At 38.4% G+C, this 19,682-nt stretch overlaps 1 protein-coding gene across 1 annotated transcript in view; it reads right to left on the reverse strand.

The window, feature by feature from the left end:
• Nucleotides 1-347: 347 nt before the first annotated feature.
• Nucleotides 348-19,682, reverse strand: part of fat1a (FAT atypical cadherin 1a) — a 119,089-nt gene continuing 99,754 nt past the window's right edge. The window contains exons 19-30 of the mRNA XM_051703305.1: nt 19,322-19,519; nt 16,325-17,147; nt 16,079-16,210; nt 14,733-14,890; nt 13,534-13,990; nt 13,208-13,361; nt 8,973-9,083; nt 8,044-8,690; nt 7,823-7,960; nt 4,631-4,690; nt 4,146-4,181; nt 348-2,493 (exon numbers count right to left, since the gene is read on the reverse strand). Coding sequence (XP_051559265.1) covers nt 1,817-2,493; nt 4,146-4,181; nt 4,631-4,690; nt 7,823-7,960; nt 8,044-8,690; nt 8,973-9,083; nt 13,208-13,361; nt 13,534-13,990; nt 14,733-14,890; nt 16,079-16,210; nt 16,325-17,147; nt 19,322-19,519 — 3,591 coding nt within the window. The 3' untranslated portion in view covers nt 348-1,816. The remainder of the gene's footprint in view (nt 2,494-4,145; nt 4,182-4,630; nt 4,691-7,822; nt 7,961-8,043; nt 8,691-8,972; nt 9,084-13,207; nt 13,362-13,533; nt 13,991-14,732; nt 14,891-16,078; nt 16,211-16,324; nt 17,148-19,321; nt 19,520-19,682) is intronic.

Consider the following 19,682-nt stretch of genomic DNA (forward strand, 5'->3'; position numbering starts at 1 on the left):
CTGATCTCTACACTGCATAATGAGCATTGTGACTGAAACACATTGCAGGATCACTTTTTTTCTTATTCGTCGATTTCTGAAAATAATGGCTATTAAATGAACACAGCCTACAACACTATATTAATGCAACGACCCAGATAAGGAGATGGCAGCATTTTTCAAGATTTGAAATGAGGAGCTTATTAAACAAAACTGATATCAAGTCCTTCATGTCAACTGAATAAAACAAGGCAAAAATAAACATTTCACACAGTGTTTAGTCAGAGATGATTCACACAGTAAAAGTGGTCAATGTTCTGTTTAAGTATTGCTATTAATAGTTTTATTTAACATTAGGGTTAACTTATCCAGATTAACATATTAATAATATTAAATAAATTATAGCATTTGGTTACATTATATTTTGTGACAACTTTCTAAATTTATATCATCCATCCCTCCTGCACTCCCTTAGATGAGTAGGCTTTTCAGACAGATAGCAGCATATGTAAGATTGCTGGGCAGGGAAGTATAGCACAGTGTACTCACTCATAACGTTACTCATTAGGACAGTTTATTTTCAAAGAAAAGAGCGAACAGTCACAGAATTTAGCGCGGGAGCATGACATTGAACTGATGCGGAGCGAGAAAAGTGGAGTGCCCGTCTATGCGCATCAGTGGTAAGAGGATTCACCTCTGACTTTGAACCCCATTCATTTCCAACAGTGTCCCCTTTAATATAAAATGTAATGCACTGTTCAAATCAGTTGTGCACTGAATAATGCCAGAAAGCTCTATAACATCTAGTCCCTGACACTGAATGGTTTATAAATGTTTATGAATAACTACATACAAGGCAAACCCATTTTAGAGAATAATTTATTGCCAGTAGTAAAGCAGTTAAGCTATTGGCAGTATTTAATAAAAATCATAAAACAAGACCATAGCATTGCTCACACACACACACACACACACACACACACACAGACCCCTGAAAAAGTCACATGTCTGTGAATAATCTTGCAATATAAATATATTGGGTCCCATTTTCATGGTGGAAAAAAATAAAGATGTTCCAAAGTCACAATTTACAAACAAACAAATAATAATAATAAAAAAATACACATCACAAGATTATGCAGATGACCATCAGTTAAGCCTTTCAGACATAAACACGTGTTGTGACGATCACACATTCATATCTTTTATTTATTCTCTTCTGCTTTTTTTTTTTTTTGCTTGTGAATGAACATACAGTAAGGTTGATAAAGACACACCATTTGGTTGGTATACTACTTTTTTGGAAAACAAATATCTACAAAAACCTAGTAAAACCTTGAAATCAAAACTGTACATTAAAATTTACAATTCAAATGAATGAGGATTTGTATAAAAATCTGTTTGCATGGTTTTATCTATATAAATACAGATATCACCTTGATATTATGCTTTTATTTCTCTCATTATCCATGACAAAATAGTTATTTTCTGTGTAAATTGTACATCTCAGCATGGTTGTCAGACATCATGTGCATGATGATTGGTGTTCTTTAATGGCACAGCGAAGTCTTATACTCTCTCCAATACTAAATAATAATAATAACAAAGCCCACAAGAGCTACTGGAGAGAACTCGTGTTCAGGCAAGTCCAACACCTTTCTTCAGAGAGAGGAAGATTCATATGTGTGTATGTGTGAGTGTTTGGCATTTACATTAAATGTAAGACTACGTATGCTTCCATGTACCGTGTATGTTGTGTGGTTGCGCATTCAATACACAGTCTCCTGTAGCAGGGTTTCATTTAGGCACTTTTGATATTCTGCTGTTGGATCCAGTGTCAGACTTCAGTATGCTGTTGTTGAGAGTCCAGCGGCAGTTTGACCAGCCTTTTAAACTGCGCTTCCTCCTCCTCTGCTCCACTCTCATAATCGCTAATCATCACCTCCGACTCCTCGCAGCATGCCGACATGTCCGAGCAAGACGCCGTGGACGTGTACAGCGACAGAGACATGTTATCAGCGGCAGGGGGATCGAAGTCACGGCCGTAACCCAGTGGGAAGCCTCCTCGCCGGTATCCTCCAGGGGATCCGGTGGTTGATGATGTGATGGTATTGGTGGGGTTGGTCTGGGGTTCTGGGTCTGAAGAGTAATGGTGGTGGGGTATGAACTGTGTGAGGCTGTAGAGTTGGGGTAAAGGTGGGCGCTGGCGGACCACAGACCCGGGGCTAGATGGGGTGCTGTTTAGCCCTTGCGTGGGGACTTGCAATGTGTCATAGCGTTCCCCATATTCTGGCACGGGTGGAGGAGGGGGCAGGTCATCGTGTGCGAGAAAATCATCAGGTGGGAGAGGGAAGTCGCTTTCGATGTCATATCCGCCTGTATAGTAGTCTGTGTCCAGCAAGGCGGGGTCACTGTAAAGGGTGGGTGGGGCCTCCACTACCTCATACTGAGGATACTCCTGGATTCCAGGAAGTTGAACGCTCGGCATCCAGTCAGATGTGTCCCAATGATAGCCTGTTGGACGAAATAAATTGTCAACATAACAGTGATTGTTTAAAGCAAAATCTGTTCATTAGATTGGGGTTACACACACAGTCAGAAGGAAGGCTGAGGTCAATTCAACTTCAGTGAGGTCAATTTAATAGGAATATTCCAGGTTAGGTTTGTAAAGACAAAAACCATGCACTTACAGTAGAAGTCTATGGGGCAACTGTTGTACGCTTGGCCCATTGACTTTCATTGTAAGTGCATAACTGTCAATGTATGTTTGTTTTTACAAACTGAGGTACAAGTCAAAAATTTTATCTAGTAATCGACATAAAAGAAATACAATCAAAATATTGTATTTAACCCAGAACTTTCCTTTAAGAGATTAGCTGAAATCTCCCTATGCAAGTTTCTTGTCAAATGATTATAAAGGCTGTCGATGTAATGCATAAAAAATAACATGTTAAAAAGGCAGTTAATCATGTCCTCTGACGGTACATAGATTCCATAATAAGGAATTTTCCTACCAATTCAAGCCTGAAGTGCTACCTCCATGATTTTGCGAGTCTCAGTCAGCATGGGGTAGTCAGCACTTCTCCAGCTGTACAGGTAATGTGCAGCTGTACAGGCAACAAACGGACAGCTGTTTGAAGACAGCTGGACAGAGGAGTGCATAGTTCTCGACACGTTTCTTAAAGTTTCAAACTACATTTAACTTAACATAGCATCCTAAAAAACAAAGCGTTTATGTTCAATGATATGGAAATATAAAAAAATATATTGAATTCTAAAGCCACTTTTTGTATTGTCTAATCATTGCTCTACTCGATTGTCTTTGAATGATCAAAATTATTATATTTATTATATATATAATTATTTTTGGTATTATATATTGAATTATGTTTATTTGGGGGCTTTTTTAAAGCAAAAACTGACATGCGTTTTATTGTGATTAATTTTATTTATTAATTTGCATCTAATGTAATTCATTCGATTACAAATTTTAATCAATTGACAGCCCTTATAATATATTTATTCTATATACTCCCTGAACAAAAACTGAATTGACTTCAACACCCACATAAAAGTTGTGTTCACCCAGTTAATGCCAGCCAGGTTAGCAGTCATTTAAAACCAACTGCATGCAACGTCAGTATCACAACACAATGCAGATCAATTCAACAAAATAATACAGCAGCACACACTAATTTACACACCACACATGAACATACACACGAATACCACAGAAACTCAAAATAAGTCTGAGTAAATTTGTAAATGTTAACTTTATAAAATCTAACAACATGCAATTAATATACTTCAAAATCTATTTTCCACATAATATTTCATTATGGATCTTTTGAAGGTGTGTTTCAAATAAAGTGGTTTGGAGCGATTTTGAGAGCATTTCTGAAATCACACTAAGTTTAACTGCAAAAAACACTTTATTAGTGCTGTGACAAAATTTTTAAAAATAAATGGCAACGTTGCCTCTTCCGTGGGTCCAATGCCACCAAAGGAAAAGATTTGAGGAAAAGGTGTCATGTACACAATTTTTTGTCACAGAACTGTGGGCATGCAGAGTTTTGTTACATTAAAGGGAGGTAAACAAACAAAACAAAAGCAAAAAAATCTAATCAAAAGGCTTCAGACAAACCATACAAAATAAAATAAATCACCTCTTGGGTTCTTGTGTTCATGAGCCGAGAATGACTCTTTATACAAAGAAGCGGAGAGAAAATAAGAGGAGAGAAAGACAAAATGTCAAATACTGGAAGATACTGAGAGAGAAAGTGTGGGTGTAGGAGATGAATACAAAAGAGTAAACATCAGAGTATGTGGAGACATTATACATGCCATTTGCTTGCACAGGCACATGGTGGGAAGGATGAGGGTTGCCCTTGTTCCATTTAATTTCCAGCAATATTTTCAATTAAGCATGACAAGATAAAATTTTGTGCATCTCAAATGAGACGCCTGATTGGCTAATGAGGCATATGATAGAAATTTACAAGAAGTGATTAGTCACTTTTAATGCATTAGTTCCACAGACGTACTAAGGGTGAAGAAAATGGCATTTTGAGACCTAATATTCAACCTTAAGACATTAACAACAGGGAGACCAGACACTTAACAATCAGCTAATGAAGCAGCAAAAGAATACCTTCTTTTTCCACCGAGTCAACAACAGTGCTGACAAGGTGGATTACTGTCACTAGGGAGGCTTGTGGGAAGGGCAGATAAGAGAAATCTAACATTAATTTTTTTAGAAGAAAACATGACAGAAAAGAAACACTGGAAGGCAAGTTTGCGAGGGCGAGAGGAAACAACAGAGACAAAAGCATTTCTTATAATGAGACACTTCATTCTGACAAAACGGATGGCTTGATTTGATTTAACGGTGGCTAGGGTGTGAACTGAGGGATGGGTGAATGGCAGAGGAATTTGGTTTGTCAATAAGGCACACCTCTGGGTTGAGGACAGTGGGAGTGTAGGCTGACGTTGTGCTCATGATCACAACACATTAACATAAAGATGGAAGGAATGATCAGGTGAATTCTCAAAGATAAAACAGAACAAAGACACGCTCTGGCCCCAAAATATAAATCAACAGACATGATGCTAAAAAAAAAAGGCGGTAGGAATTTTTTTTAGAGGAAATGCAGGTACATTCCCATATGGCACATATGGAGAGAGTTGTTAGGTCAGGGTTAGGGGCTTGAAAAGGACAAATGAGGGTCAAGAGTCAAAGATTAGATGACTTAAGTCCCTTTCACATAACTTGCTTCAATACAAACATCATGAGCTGCTTCAACCTTCACATTTTGCACTGCAGATAGCATCATGAATAGTGGTTTTACTATTTTAATATTTATTGATTCACAAAAAATATCTAATGTGTATAATATTTGGTAGCTTTTCTACTGATGAGGAAAGTAAAACTTAAGGCGCAGTCACACATCCCTTCGCATGGCGAAATTTTGCAGGTGAAGATGGCGTGGGCGGACTATGAGCAAGTGTGAAACCAGCAAAAATATAATTGTCAAGCACTTTTTACTCGTAAGTTAAAAAGTTAAAAAAATTGTCAAAGTTAAAAAGAAACACAATGCTAAAATGATATCCTTTGTCCATTGTGAATATTCAGTGTAGCTGTGTACAAAGCACCACCCAAACAGAGTTCACTGCCAAACCAAGCAACTTCCAATTAATCAGCGTGGCAAAATTCTCCTGTCAAAGTTCACTAAACTTGAACTCCACGTGAAATCCGCGAGGGGAACTTCTTCGCCACTGGAAGTCTATTGCGCAATACCATCGCATAGATTCCCACTGAGATTAATGAATTTCGCCGTGCGAAGGTATGTGTGACCGCATCTTTAGAGGCAAATTCACTAAACGGTTGCGCCACTTTTGCACGTGGCATTTTAGCACAAAAACGTGCGTCACATTTATATACCAACCACCCACAATCTAGTTTAAGCAGGTGCAATCAGCGCTAAAATAGTGCACTGTCTTGAGTTTTGTAATGAAGTCATTGTCATTCTTTTCCGTGCAAACCCTCCTCCTTTCAAAATTAAATTAGGTTCATTTACAAAACTCTGTGCTACTTGGCTGGCACAATTAACATTGCGATATTACCACCTGTTGTAAACCGGCAGTAAACTGAATTTTAAAAGTGCTCAGTGCGCAGTGGAAACTGCTTTCAGCACAGATTTTTTGGGCGCGTTTACGCCATTGCCTGAATCAAGCGCTATACCAGGGTACACAACGTATGCAAATAAACTGCACTTTGACAGGGCACAATTCATTCTAAATGAATTCCCCCCTTTATCAATAGAGGTAAACCTTAATCGACAGTTAATTTGCCAAGTGGGCATGGTTATCGGCTGATACAATAATCTTAAAATGGCCAAAATATTGGCTAATTAACTGAATATCTTAATTTGCCGTCAATGTGGTCTTACAACTCAATGTATCTATTTCAGGATGAGCACAGGATCAAATTATTTTCTATTTTGTTGATTTTTGTGATATGTACGTTACTTGAATTGTCCTGTTAATCATTAGCTGTGCTTCGAAAGGTCAGCAGCAAATGGGGTCAAAGATTAAATGGTTTAAACTTCGAACGCTGCGTTACAACACCTGACCTGTGCTGGGGGTAATGTATGCTTTGCTCCACAGAGTACAAAGCGTTGTGAAACATTGAGGCGAGTTATGTGAAAGGACCTTTAGACATAGTAATCAGGATCAGCTGTGAGCAACAGAAATGATGTGTGTGACCCATCACGTGTACTTTTCCTACCCTGCTTTTACACTCTGAGCTGATGTCTTCAACCATCCATTGGCTTCATTAAGAGAAATAAAGGGGGGAAAAATAAGAATGCAAAACATGAATTCCATACAGAGAACTTAAAAAATACTGCTGTATATCGGTCATTCTTAGATGTTGCCTTGAACTTATAAAAATCTAATGAGAAGTAGCCGAGAGCAATAGTGGGAGAAGAAAGAGACGAGGGGGCTTGGAGAAAAGATATGCTTTCTTCCTTTTATGCCTTGAGAATTTCACAGGGCCTTTAGTGATCACTTCCTTCCACCGTGGGCGAGTGTTCACTTACGAGCAGGCCTCTATTTTAAAACCGTGCTCTGTGTCTGTGGTGAGATTTGATCCAAATGGGAGCTGAAGCCCCAGTGCAGCGATAGGAAAGAGAGAGAAACATGACAACACATGACCCAAACAGAAATCATCCTTTACACTTAGTACTAGATGTTTAGTATAAAATCCCAGGCATTATTGACACCAAATGATTCCAACCACTAACCAATAACAAAGTATGTAAGAAAGTAGGCTATGTTCTGAATAATACTAACACTATTTCTGCAGTACACAGTATATGATATAACTTGACCTTCCATTTCCAATGTGATGAATTAGTAATATCAGTCATCATGTTTTTACAAATCCTTTACGATTCATTGATGATAAGACTGCCAAGATTTCAGACATTTTACACAAAATTGGATTCAAAAATGCAGCAGGTCATGTGACAACAACATAGCATACTATTGTTTGAAACATTTACTGCTGCATAATGTCTACAATTTCACATACTATTTAAAAAAGCAGTATACAGTGTATACTGCGCAGTATGCAGTTAACAGCATACTAGTACTCTATTCATAGATTTACAATAAAAGATGTATTCTCATCACACTATTGTATTGAGTCTTGATTATAGATACATGCTGTATAGATAAAACATATTTCATTAAGTCCTATTTAACACATCACAAAAATATTTATAATTTATCGATCAAAAGAGTAAAAGCAAACCGGCTGATCATTCCCATCCATACGTACCATTGTCGTCACATGACTCAGACTGGAAGGAGTTGAGAGATTGCATCTCAGACATGCTCCCTCTGGTGTTGTAAGGGTGACACGCACTTTCCTCCACTGGCTTCTTACTCAGACATTGGTCCAAGTCCACCACTTTAGCTGTGTGGAAAGAAAATATGAAATAGATGTGTTACATAGTTAACAAACACATGTTTGGATAGCAAATGTGTCCCTGTACATACCATCATAATCGTAATCCCAGCTGGGCTTTTGTATGGAGTCACTGTCGGACACTGAATTGGAGGGAGGGGGAGGAGGCAGGTTAGGTGCAACACTGCAAACGGCCACTGTCTTTCTGTGTCCGTGCACCGAGTCGGGGTTGAACGTGCTGAATTCTGGGTGCTCCGGTATGGCCGAGCCCTCAAAGGAGTTGCGGTCCAGATTGTTGCGGGAGTCACTGGGAATGCTGGGAGTGTAGGAGATGGGCCGCACGGGGACCTGCGGCGGGATGTCAGAGTAGATGTTCTTGTTGAGTTTGGAGTCAAAGTATGGCCGCTGGAAGAAGGAGTGTGGGGCCCCCATGTCTAAGCCATGCTTGTTGTCATCATCAGATTTGGATTTTGAGCGCCGGCATATTCGCTTTCGAACCACGACGAAGAGAAGGACGAGAAGGAAGATACAGGCGACGAAGACGACAATTCCGATAACTTCCTCCAGGCCGATGTTCCAAGAGGTAGAGACAAATTCATTGCGGATTTCGGCACGGAGTTCACACTGTCCACCGCTGTAGCCCGTGGAGCAGTTACAGTTGAAGGAGCCGTATGTGTTTTGGCAGTGACCGCCGTTAGCGCAAGGGTTCTTCAGGCACTCATCTACATCACTGAGGCACCTACACACATGCATATGTAATGTAAATACACAGATGCATATGCATTTTTGAGTACACAATACTGCCCTACAAATGCAAAATGCAGTAGTTACTGCATTTTGGCTTTCCATGGCAGAATATGCACATGAGCACATCAGCCCACAGAGACTATACAAGTTCAATTTAAGCATGTCTCAAGAGATGTAGTATCTCATAAGGAAGCATTTCATTATCTGCATTTGATTCAATGTTGACTTGTTCGATAGAGTCTCACAGGTTAATTCAATCGGGCAAAAGATGTACCTGTTTCCTTGAAAACCAGGTTCACACTCACACACGGGGCCATCCAGGCTATCGATGCACTTGCCGCTGTTCTTGCACGGGTTATCTGTGCAGTATGGACCCAGCTGACACCTGACAGAAGATTAAAACGAGCCAAAATGTCAGTCAGAAACCCATATTAGTAAAACTTTAAATAAGAAAAACTGGGTTTGGAAGTTAGACAACATCGACAAAAATGTTAATTGTCGAACAGTCGTTTGATCTCATTTAATATAACATGAGATCACATTAAACTCTAATGATGACGCACGAGAGCAGCACTGCAGTTCGCGCCTGACTAAGGAGAGGAAGAATTACACAGCTTGCAGTCCAGATGCATTCTAAACTTTCCAAACAGCTTCAGGTGATGTAGATCACAAAGTATGAGGGAATTATAATGCAAAAATACAAAATAAGTAAACACAGTTGTGGAATAAGTGGAGCTGGAGCTGCCGCTCCGCTGAAGCAAAACTTGCGTGTCGAATGTCTTTAAAGGAAACACCCTGGCGTTACATCTTAAATGCAGTTATGTTTAATGTGTTAGAGCTTTATTCAAGTTCAAATAATACGGAAGCAGATCATGTAAATAACTACAAACTCCGAAACTGGCATTTCTCTGTGCGGACAGCGCCTCTTCTATGAGTTGCGCGAAGTGTCCCGATCTAAGGGGGAGAGATTGAAACTGCACCTGGCTGATGCACACTCTAGTGCGGGGATGCTCATCCCTCGAGCATGCACGCTTAATGCAGCTAGATTATAACGTGATGGCTTGCGACTTACTGAATTATAATACTGTATGTGTCACTGTGCATTTCTTTTTGTGAAGAAAATTGTCAATATGCAGCTTTATTAATAAGAGAGAGTTTTCTTTTTTTGGGTGGGGGGGGAGGGGGGAGTTAAAGATGGACTGAAGTGAACAAAAAGGTGAGAGAGGGTAGTCTTCGCCCCATTATACACTGCAACAAAAGTTTTTGATTTGTTTTTGTTTTCCAATATAAATATCTAAAACTACTTTAAAACAACATACATTTTTTTAAGCAGCTATACTGCAGAAGAAAAAAGAGTTATCTGAGAATGTTGAATATAATATTAAAAATAAAAATATTTTAAAATATCTAAATATCCTTTAAAAAAAGATGCATCCACCTGAGAAGCAGCATATAAGATATTTATACTTGCTTTTAGAGAATAGATCTTGTATATAAGTATATTTTGTCTTTACTGCACTCGCAATAAAAATTAAAATAAGCGATTAAAATACACTTATATACAAAATACACTTATATTTAAGATACATACTCTGAAAGCAAGTCTAAATATCTTATATGTTGCTTCTCAAATAAATGTATCTTGTTTTAAGGATTTTTATACCATTTTAAATGGAAAACAAGACAAAAACACTTGATAACAATAGTTTTTTTTTTTTTTTTTTGCAGTGAATTTCTTTACTGAATTTAACTTAACAAAAAGTTGTGTTTTTTTCATTTAATTCAGTGAATGTCATTTAGAGGTATTTTTAAAAGACGATTTTGTCCTCTTTATTGTTAGTAAGCATGTTTAATACAACCTTTTAAGTCGGGGCACAAGCTGAATAATCGGTTAAGAGCTAATGATTAATCGTTGCACAAATCACAGAATAATCGTTCTAATAATCGTTAGATTAATTGATTATCAAAATAATAATTAGTTGCAGCCCTAATTACCAATCACATCTCCTCCAAGTTTCGGATTTAATTTACAATTTAAAAGGAATTACTGATAGAGCTGCATGGATTTTTTATGGATTTTCTAAAGTTTAATTCAAGCCATGCATTTCAATCCAGTTTAATCAATGAAAATGTTGACAGAGCTTTACTTTTATTTGTTTACGTATGTGGAGTATAAAATATTAAGTGGAGAAATAACTAATGTAATGAGATATTGAACTTTAAATACAATAAGACAAATAAAGAGAAACAGGATTCTGTGTAATGGGGTGCAGATGAAATGTACAATTTAATTAATATATTAATTACTGATTCAAAACGTAATGCCTGAATAGTAAAAACTTTCAGAGTAATCTACTTTAAGATTCTTGTAATGAGGAATAAGGAATTTGAGAGTGCATGCCGAGATTGCCGACAGTGTACAACTGGCCCAAAATGTATCTGGACACTTAAGCCACATTAAAAATGTAAGAATGTCATTGCGTTAGATAACAAAATATTAAATCAAGTAGAGGTAGGACAATATATATATATATATATACACACACACATACACTGGTGGCAAAAATTTGGAATAATGTACAGATTTTGCACTTATGGAAAGAAATTGGTACTTTTATTCAGCAAAGTGGCATTCAACTGATCGCAATGTATAGTAAGAACATTAATAACATGAAAAATTACTATTACAATTTGAATAAAATGTTCAGAACTTCTTAAACTGCTTCAAAGAGTTCTCATAAAAAAATCCTCCACGTGCACTAATGACAGCTTTGTAGATCCTTGGCATTCTAGCTGTCAGTTTGTCCAGATACTCAGGTGACATTTCACCCCATGCTTCCTGTAGCACTTGCCATAGATGTGGCTGTCTTATTGGGCACTTTTCATGCACCTTACAGTCTAGCTGATCCCACAAAAGCTCAATCGGGTTAAGATCCATAACACTCTTTTCAAATGATCTGTTGTCCAATGTCTGTGTTTCTTTGCCCACTCTATTCTTTTTTTGTTTTTGTTTTTCTGTTTCAAAAGTGGCTTTTTCTTGCAATTTTTCCCATAAGGCCTGCACCCCTGAGTCTCTTTACTGTTGTAAATGAAACTGGTGTTGAGCTGGTAGAATTCAATGAAGCTGTCAGCTGAGGACATGTGAGGCATCTATTTCTCAAACTAGAGACTCTGATATACTTATCCTCTTGTTTAGTTGTACATCTGGCCTTACACATCTCTTTCTGTCCTTGTTAGAACCAGTTGTCCTTTGTCTTTGAAGACTGTAGTGTACACCTTTGTATGAAATCTTCATTTTTTTGGCAATTTCAAGCATTGTATAGCCTTCATTCCTCAAAACAATGATTGACGAGTTTCTAGAGAAAGCTGTTTCTTTTTTGCCATTTTTGACCTAATATTGACCTTAAGACATGCCAGTCTATTGCATACTGTGGCAACTCAAAAACAAACAAAGACAATGTTAAGCTTCATTTAATGAACCAAATAGCTTTCAACTGTGTTTAATATAACGGCAAGTGATTTTCTAGTATCAAATTAGCAATTTAGCATGATTACTCAAGGATAAGGTGTTGGAGTGATGGCTGCTGGAAATGGGGCCTGTCTAGATTTGATCAAAAATTACTTTTCAAATAGTGATGGTGCTGTTTTTTTACATCAGTAATGTCCTGACTATACTTTGTGATCAGTTGAATGCCACTTTGGTGAATTAAAGTACCAACTTCCTTCCGAAACAGCAAAATCTGTACATTATTCCAAACTTTTGGCCACCAGTGTATATATATTTCACAGAATTGCAATACTCTAATACCAAGAATCAATATTTTTAGTTATATTAAACTGTTTTAGTCTACCTGTTCCTGTGAATCTCTTTTTTCCCCAAATAATATTATTTTACAAGGGTTTATCTGTAATAATAAACATGCTGAAACTAAGGTACGCTAACACCGCATGTAGTTTTTTTTTTGTTTTGTTTACTTACACTGACATGTCTATGTTCTATGCTGCTTCTATGACTCTACAATGAAGCAGGAAGCTGTTCAGCACATGTTGTGTAATATATAACAGTTTTGAATCACAATACACTAAGCGTAAATAATCACAATATTATTGTTTTGCAACCCAGATGTTAATTAAATATTGTATTGCCTCTTCAAATTTAAGATAAAAGGTGTCTGAACACTTTCTGGATGTCAAACTTGGTGGAACATGTTCATAGTTACGGTGATGAACTACAACTGTGGTTACTCTGGCCTGTGTTGAGGTGCTTGTGGGTCACTGACTTCATACATCCACAAAAAATGATCTTGAGACTAGTTGGTTTAAAGTCATTGCAAACATGGCCAAGTAAAGGGAAGTTAGTTCTGAGACAAGGTCTAGAATTATTTGTTTGCAGATGTCACTTGGTTTAATATTTTGTATCTAATGCAGTGACATCCATACATTTTTAAGAGTGACTTAAGTGTCCAAATACTTCATGGGGCCACTTTATGTGTGTGTGTGTGCTCTCACCGTTGGCCAGAATATTGTCCTCTGCACTGGCAGTAGAAGTCTCCTCCTCGTGGGACACAAGTACCTCCATAGAGGCAGGGGTTAGAAGCACAGGGACTGATACTGACTTCACAGTGCGTGCCCATAAATGCAGCAGTGCACTTACAGAAATACCCTACAACACAGCACAAAGTACAGTGTGTTAGCTAGTCCACAAAATGTAACCCTTTTATTGTTTTTAACAGGTTAAATGACTGTGATCCTGTAAAGACATATGGGCAGTTTTTTAGGGAAATAGATGGGTAAAGAAGTACTGTGACTCAAATCCAAAAAAACACTATCCATACCTCCATTGGGCAGTGATGAACATGTGCCTCCATTGGTGCAGGGGTTACTGGAGCAGCCCTGGACCAGTGGAGACAAGCTGCACCCAGGAGCCGCCTCGACCAGCTCCTCCAGGACTGAGTGAACTCCTCGAACCTGAGACAGCGGCAGCTCCCTCTCATTCAACACGATCCCTTCCAGGCAGCCCCGCAGCCCGTTCACTACCAGTCTCCCTGAGCCAGACACTGGCCGGGCGTAGCCCCCAAAGAAGATGCTGGAGTCCAGGTTGAGGGTGCGCAGAGTGCCCGGAGCTGTGCCTGATGCGGCATGGACCTGATCCAGGACCAGTCTAGCGTAGTTGCCATCTACCTCGAGAGAGACCGTGTGCCACTGTCCGTCACTGACCTGGGTACTGTGGACAGACACCACACCAGGGCCACTGCCGCAGTCAAACTTGTACTGTAGACGGCCATTCACAATCTGAAATAAACACACAGGGACAGCATGACAAAGAAATCAATCTGCAATTGGATAGTTGACGTAAATGCTTTTGGGAAATTGACATGTCCTCCTGTGTGACATGCTATAATCTATTTAAAACAATTAAAAATATATCGGTGGGTGGCAATTGTGAGGGTTAAATATTGATTCTGTTTGTATATTTGTTACAAAATGTTTTGCTTTTCATTGTTTAATAGATGAATCAATAAAAAAATGTAATCACAAAAAATATATATATTGCTAATTCTTTTATAATTAGTATGCATGCAGTTTTTATGGCCATATTAAATAAGAAAATACATGAATTATTTGTACTTTTAAAAATGAATGTCACATTTGGGACCATTTAAAAAGGATTTAAAATTAAATCCATCTAAATATACTTTCCCTTAAACATTCATACACATTTGAGAGTCAAGACTCAGCAAAATAATTCAGGTGTGAGATTGGAGACTGGAGTATTCACCCAGATAAATGCATTTAATGGATGAAAGATAAATGACGCTTTAGGGAGAAGTACAAAAAGTTACACATGGAGATGCTGCTGCTTGCATTTCACTCTCAGACTCCTTTGCTCCCTCTGTCAGTTTTGTGGTTTTCCCTCACCAAAGCGGAATGCATGAGAAAGCATCCCCCTCTCTTCCCCCAGCTCCAGAATAACTCTGTTTCTGTTTTCTCTTCTTTTTTTGGAAGGGTTGGGAGGGTTACAGCCTACACTCACCTCCAGTATGCTGTAGTCTGTGCCTTTGGCATACATGACAGTAGCGTGGGTAGAGAATGTTCTCAATCTGAGGGACAGCTTCATTTCTTCCTTATTCTCGTTCTCCATCAGCCTGTACCGTACATATCCGTTACCACTGAACGTTAAGGACTCACTCTCTAAAACAGACAGCACACAAATATGCATTATAAGTGACATCACTTCCACACAAAATTGTGTATTTACACTCACTGAGCACTTTATTAGGAACACTATGGTCCTAATAAAATGTACAACATGGTTTTCTGCTGATGTCATGATGACATTCTGCTCACTACAATTGTACAGAGTGGTTATCTGAGTTACCGTAGCCTTTCTGTCAGCTCGAACCAGTCTGACCATTTTTTATAGACCTCTCTAATCAACAAGGTGTTTCCATCCACAGAACTGCTGCTCACTGGATGGATGTTTTTTTGTTTTTGGCACCATTCTGAGTAAACTGTAGAGACTGTTGCAGGTGAAAATCCCAGGAGATCACCAATTACAGAAATACTCAAACCTGCCTGTCTGGCACCAAAAATCATGCCACGGTCGAAATCACTGAGTTAACATTTGTTCTCCATTCTGATGTTTGATGTGAACATTAACTGAAGCTCCTGACCTGTATCTGCATGATTTTATGCATTGCACTGCCACACAATTTGCTGATTAGATAATCGCAAGAATAAGTAGGTGTACAGGTGTACCTAATAAAGTGCTCAGTGTGTGTATATTGCACATTAACAAAACAAGATTTAGATTTCACGATGGAAATACCAGTACTTGCAAAATAAAAAAGGAAGAACAATCACAACTCAAATATAACTGCTAAATGACTAAATATAAGCATGAGGGATTGTAATACAGTGCTTGGCTTGCAAGCTGTGAATTTTCTTTAATAGGGAGCATAAGAGTGGCAACAGAAACACTATAAGGAGGAGATGCTACTAAAAAAATTAATGGGAAAAATGCAACATTAAGCCTTTCAATTAAAAGAGTCAATCGCTTTATTGGTATTGCCTCATATTTTTGCACTCGAACACACTTGCAAATTTGCTGTACCACACAGAAAAATACAGTTTAATAGCTTGGAGCAAAAAAAAGCTAATTTATCATAACATTTTTGTAAGATTTTACTTCAGTAATTTGACATACTGTATATTATTGAAACGTAAACATGGCAAAACAGTTTGGGAGATTTTGATTTCTCCCCATTCAAGTAGATAAAGGCATTACCAATATGGCTGTCAAGTGGAACAACGTCCTTTGAAAGGATTTTAGTTACACGAAGGTATAGTATATGGAAGCATAAAGATTTGCGTTTGTACCTCCACACTCCTCCTGTTTTCCTTCTGGACAGATGCAGCTGAACTTGGTGTGCGTGGGATCTTCTACACACTCCATGCCGTCAGGACAGGGGCTTGCTTCACACAGTTTACTCAAGACAGGACACTGAGCTCCTACAATCACAAACAAACACAAGCACAGGTAAGGGTCTACTCTGCTCTGGACTAGTAGTAGAATACAATTATACTGTAAATGTGTTTAATAATGTTCTTGTTATAATTCTGTACCTTCACAAAGACACTTGGCTGTGCGCATGTGACGTGGCGTAACAAAACTGATTCTTGCTGTGCTGTAGGCCGACACTGCTCCTGTCTCCAAGGAAACCGTCTCTTGACAGTAACTAAGAGGACAGTCCAATCCGGCACAAAGTTTCTTTACAACACGTACAATACGGACACCAGTCATCTCTTCAATTACTCCAACTGAAGCATTCAACTTCCTGTACACCACTTCCTGTGGCTGGAATGGACTTCCTGACCTCTCCAGTGCTAGAAGGACTTCGAGATCACCAGAGGCATCAGCAGCAGGTTGTAAGCTGACTAACTGCACATCTCCACGTCTAACACCGGCGATATTACGCAAGGCCCGCAAAAAGTTGCGCCAATAATCTCCGATAAACTCCTCTGGTGCTATAGCGGCAAAACGCACAGCGATGGAGTTGTCAAGTGCTTGTGCTGCTGCCTGCCTTACAAGAATGTTGACTCGGGCAGCTGCGGTAAAGCGGCCATCTGTCACTGTAATGTTAAAGACGTATTGACCAGCGTCCAGATTCCCACGGGCCACAAGCTTCCCATCAGCAGGTGATACAGAGAAGAGGCTAGAGTGTTGGGAGGTGGAGGAACTATCAGGGGTGAAGCTGTAGGTTAGAGTGTCATAAACATCCTGATCGGTGGCGTGTATTTTACCGAGAACCCCACCAGAATATTCATCTGTTGACGTGGTGATGAAGATATCCAAGGGTAGAATGGCAGGAGGATAGATGCTCTCTTCAATCAGATGAACACTCACAAATGTCGTAGAGACTAGCGGTGGTAGACCACTGTCTGTCACCTGGGGCAAAAGAGTTGAGACTGAGTTTTCAGAATCGATTCAGAATCACAACTATAAAAAGACAGCTACATTTTCACATTTAACTGCCACGATGCTAGTGTTCATGTTGGCCAGTAGCTTTTTTCAAGTTGCTAAGGTATTCTGGGAGGATGCTTAATATCCTCTGTCAAGAGAGCCCACCCCTTATTTTCAATAATATTCTAGTCCCTAGATATGACTTGGTTTCCTTCCTTAATGTGTCTATGGGAGTTTTTTGCCTTAGGGCTTAGTGATTGGACGATGTAATTGGATATCGACAATATCTGACAAATATTTTGACGCTGATTGCGACAGTAATTGATAGACAATGATCAACAATATCAAGAATGGCATAACCATGGAGCTAGGAAGCCTCCAAATATATTAAATTGTAGCCCAATAGTTATCATGCACTTATGTTTTTAGATACTAATAAAAAAATATTAAAATGCTAAAAGCATTACGGATTACAGAGGCAAGTTTTGTCCATTTTCACTGTCAATATATTCTCTGAATGGCATGAAACAATTTCCAGTTACTGGAACTAGATAAAACTAGATAAATGGTACACCTAGAACCTAAAATTGAGTTCAATTCAATTTTCTTTAGACAGAATTTTTTTCTTTAACTGCATTGATGAAATGCAATACAAACACATATTGATAAGAACACAGTGGAAATGATTAGGTAGCATTAATTGGGGAGCACAAGGGAATTTATTAGGCTCACATCTAATAGGAAAACTGGTTTTATGAAAGTAGAAATTATGTGGGTTGTGTTGAATTTTCCAGAGGTAATGGTTTATTTCTATTTCAATTATAATTATTGTTAATATTATTATCATTATTATTTTTACATTTATAATTTTCTTTAGATCTTAATTTGTATTGGTAATTTACGGCTGTTGTCGAAGACTGATACTTGCGAGATGGCAAATGAGGCCGGTGGAGGTTATATAAGATTTTTTTCCCACTTTGTTATTTGAATTGCTTTTTTGCTTAGTTTTAAATACAATATGAATTTAGAAATATCTTTGGTTAATAGTTTTTTGTTACAATATATTAATTTAATTTTTAAAGCAAAATACAGTGGTGGAAGTGAAATGCATGCAAAAATATTCTCCGACCCTCGGCAGTGGGGACCGGGGGTTGACGTTTTAGTTGAATATCGAAATATATTTTTTAATAAAAATATTGTGAAAATACTTGCATATCACCCATCCCTTGTTTGCCTGTCCACCAGGTGACTGTAAGTCCGATTGCTTAGGAAAGTAATAGCTTACCTCACCTCAACAAGCTGTAAAATTTTAGGTATAATTAATTTCTGTATTCATGGTGTTACACACAGAAGTTTAATACTTGAGGTTAGTCATTTGTTCAAATCCCTAAACGCAAGTTTGAGAAAGTACCATAGTAATTGTGATGCTTGCCTTAGCAAGGCACTAAACACAATAACTCATTTTTACACCTACGTTTGATTTATCTCATATGTTAGAGTACAGAACAGGAAAAGGATTAATCACAATCATTGATTGCTAAAGCAATATATTTTCAGTCTTCCAACATATTGTGCCAAATAAGCATAATCAGCTGTTTCAAGTGTTATTGATTATTAAGGCAGAGCTGCTTTGAACAAAAATAAGAGAGCTTGATGATAGATGCCTGTCACAGTCAGTAGAGGGAGCACTTGATCTTTGATTGTCCCTTGGACAGAATTTAGTGACTCTGAGTTCACACACACAAAACACACCAAGGCTACATTTATTTGCTTAGTCCATATGCCAATGTATACATAGGTCAATATTCAAAATGGAAATAGAAGACATGTTTCAACATATTGGCTGAAATATAATTAAAATGGGGTGTCCACATTCCTTTAGCCATGTAGTGTATGTCCTACAGAGGGAAATGACTGGTAGAGAGACTGCTGTATCCATTTTCTTACAGATACTCTGCCTGTAGCTTCTCAGGTCTGCTACTTCATCATTCCATATTGCCAGTGCCTGGTCTGTATGAGGAATACCGAACATTGCTTCGCCAGAGCTCTACTGCTCATATATTACTTCAGACTTCTACTGAAAACTAAACATGACCCCTGTGGCTTAAGTGAGAGATGGAGAGATTGAGGTCTGATCCTGACCTCTTCTTCTGACTCACCTGAGCCTGTAGTACGTAGAACTCTTGGGCCTGACGGCTCAGTGTTGCTGCAGAGACTAACACGCCCTGAGGAGTGATTTGGAAGGCATCACCCTCGTTCCCGCTGACAATGGAAAATGTGAAAGGAGGTCCGTTGTGGGAGGCATCATGATCAGACACAGTCAGCTGGAGAATGCTGGTACCAACTGGCTGGTTCTCCTACAAAACACACACAGAAAGTATTAAAGAGTTTTACATTTCAGACCCATAAAAAAAAAAAAAGTCATCTTAAGAGCAAATCTGATATAGTACACATTTCAATAGTTATAACTAAAATATTACATTTACTTCTGATTTGTTATATCTGCTCTTTAGAAATCTG

Source organism: Myxocyprinus asiaticus, chromosome 7 (assembly GCF_019703515.2).
Source record: "Myxocyprinus asiaticus isolate MX2 ecotype Aquarium Trade chromosome 7, UBuf_Myxa_2, whole genome shotgun sequence".
NCBI lineage: Eukaryota > Metazoa > Chordata > Actinopteri > Cypriniformes > Catostomidae > Myxocyprinus > Myxocyprinus asiaticus.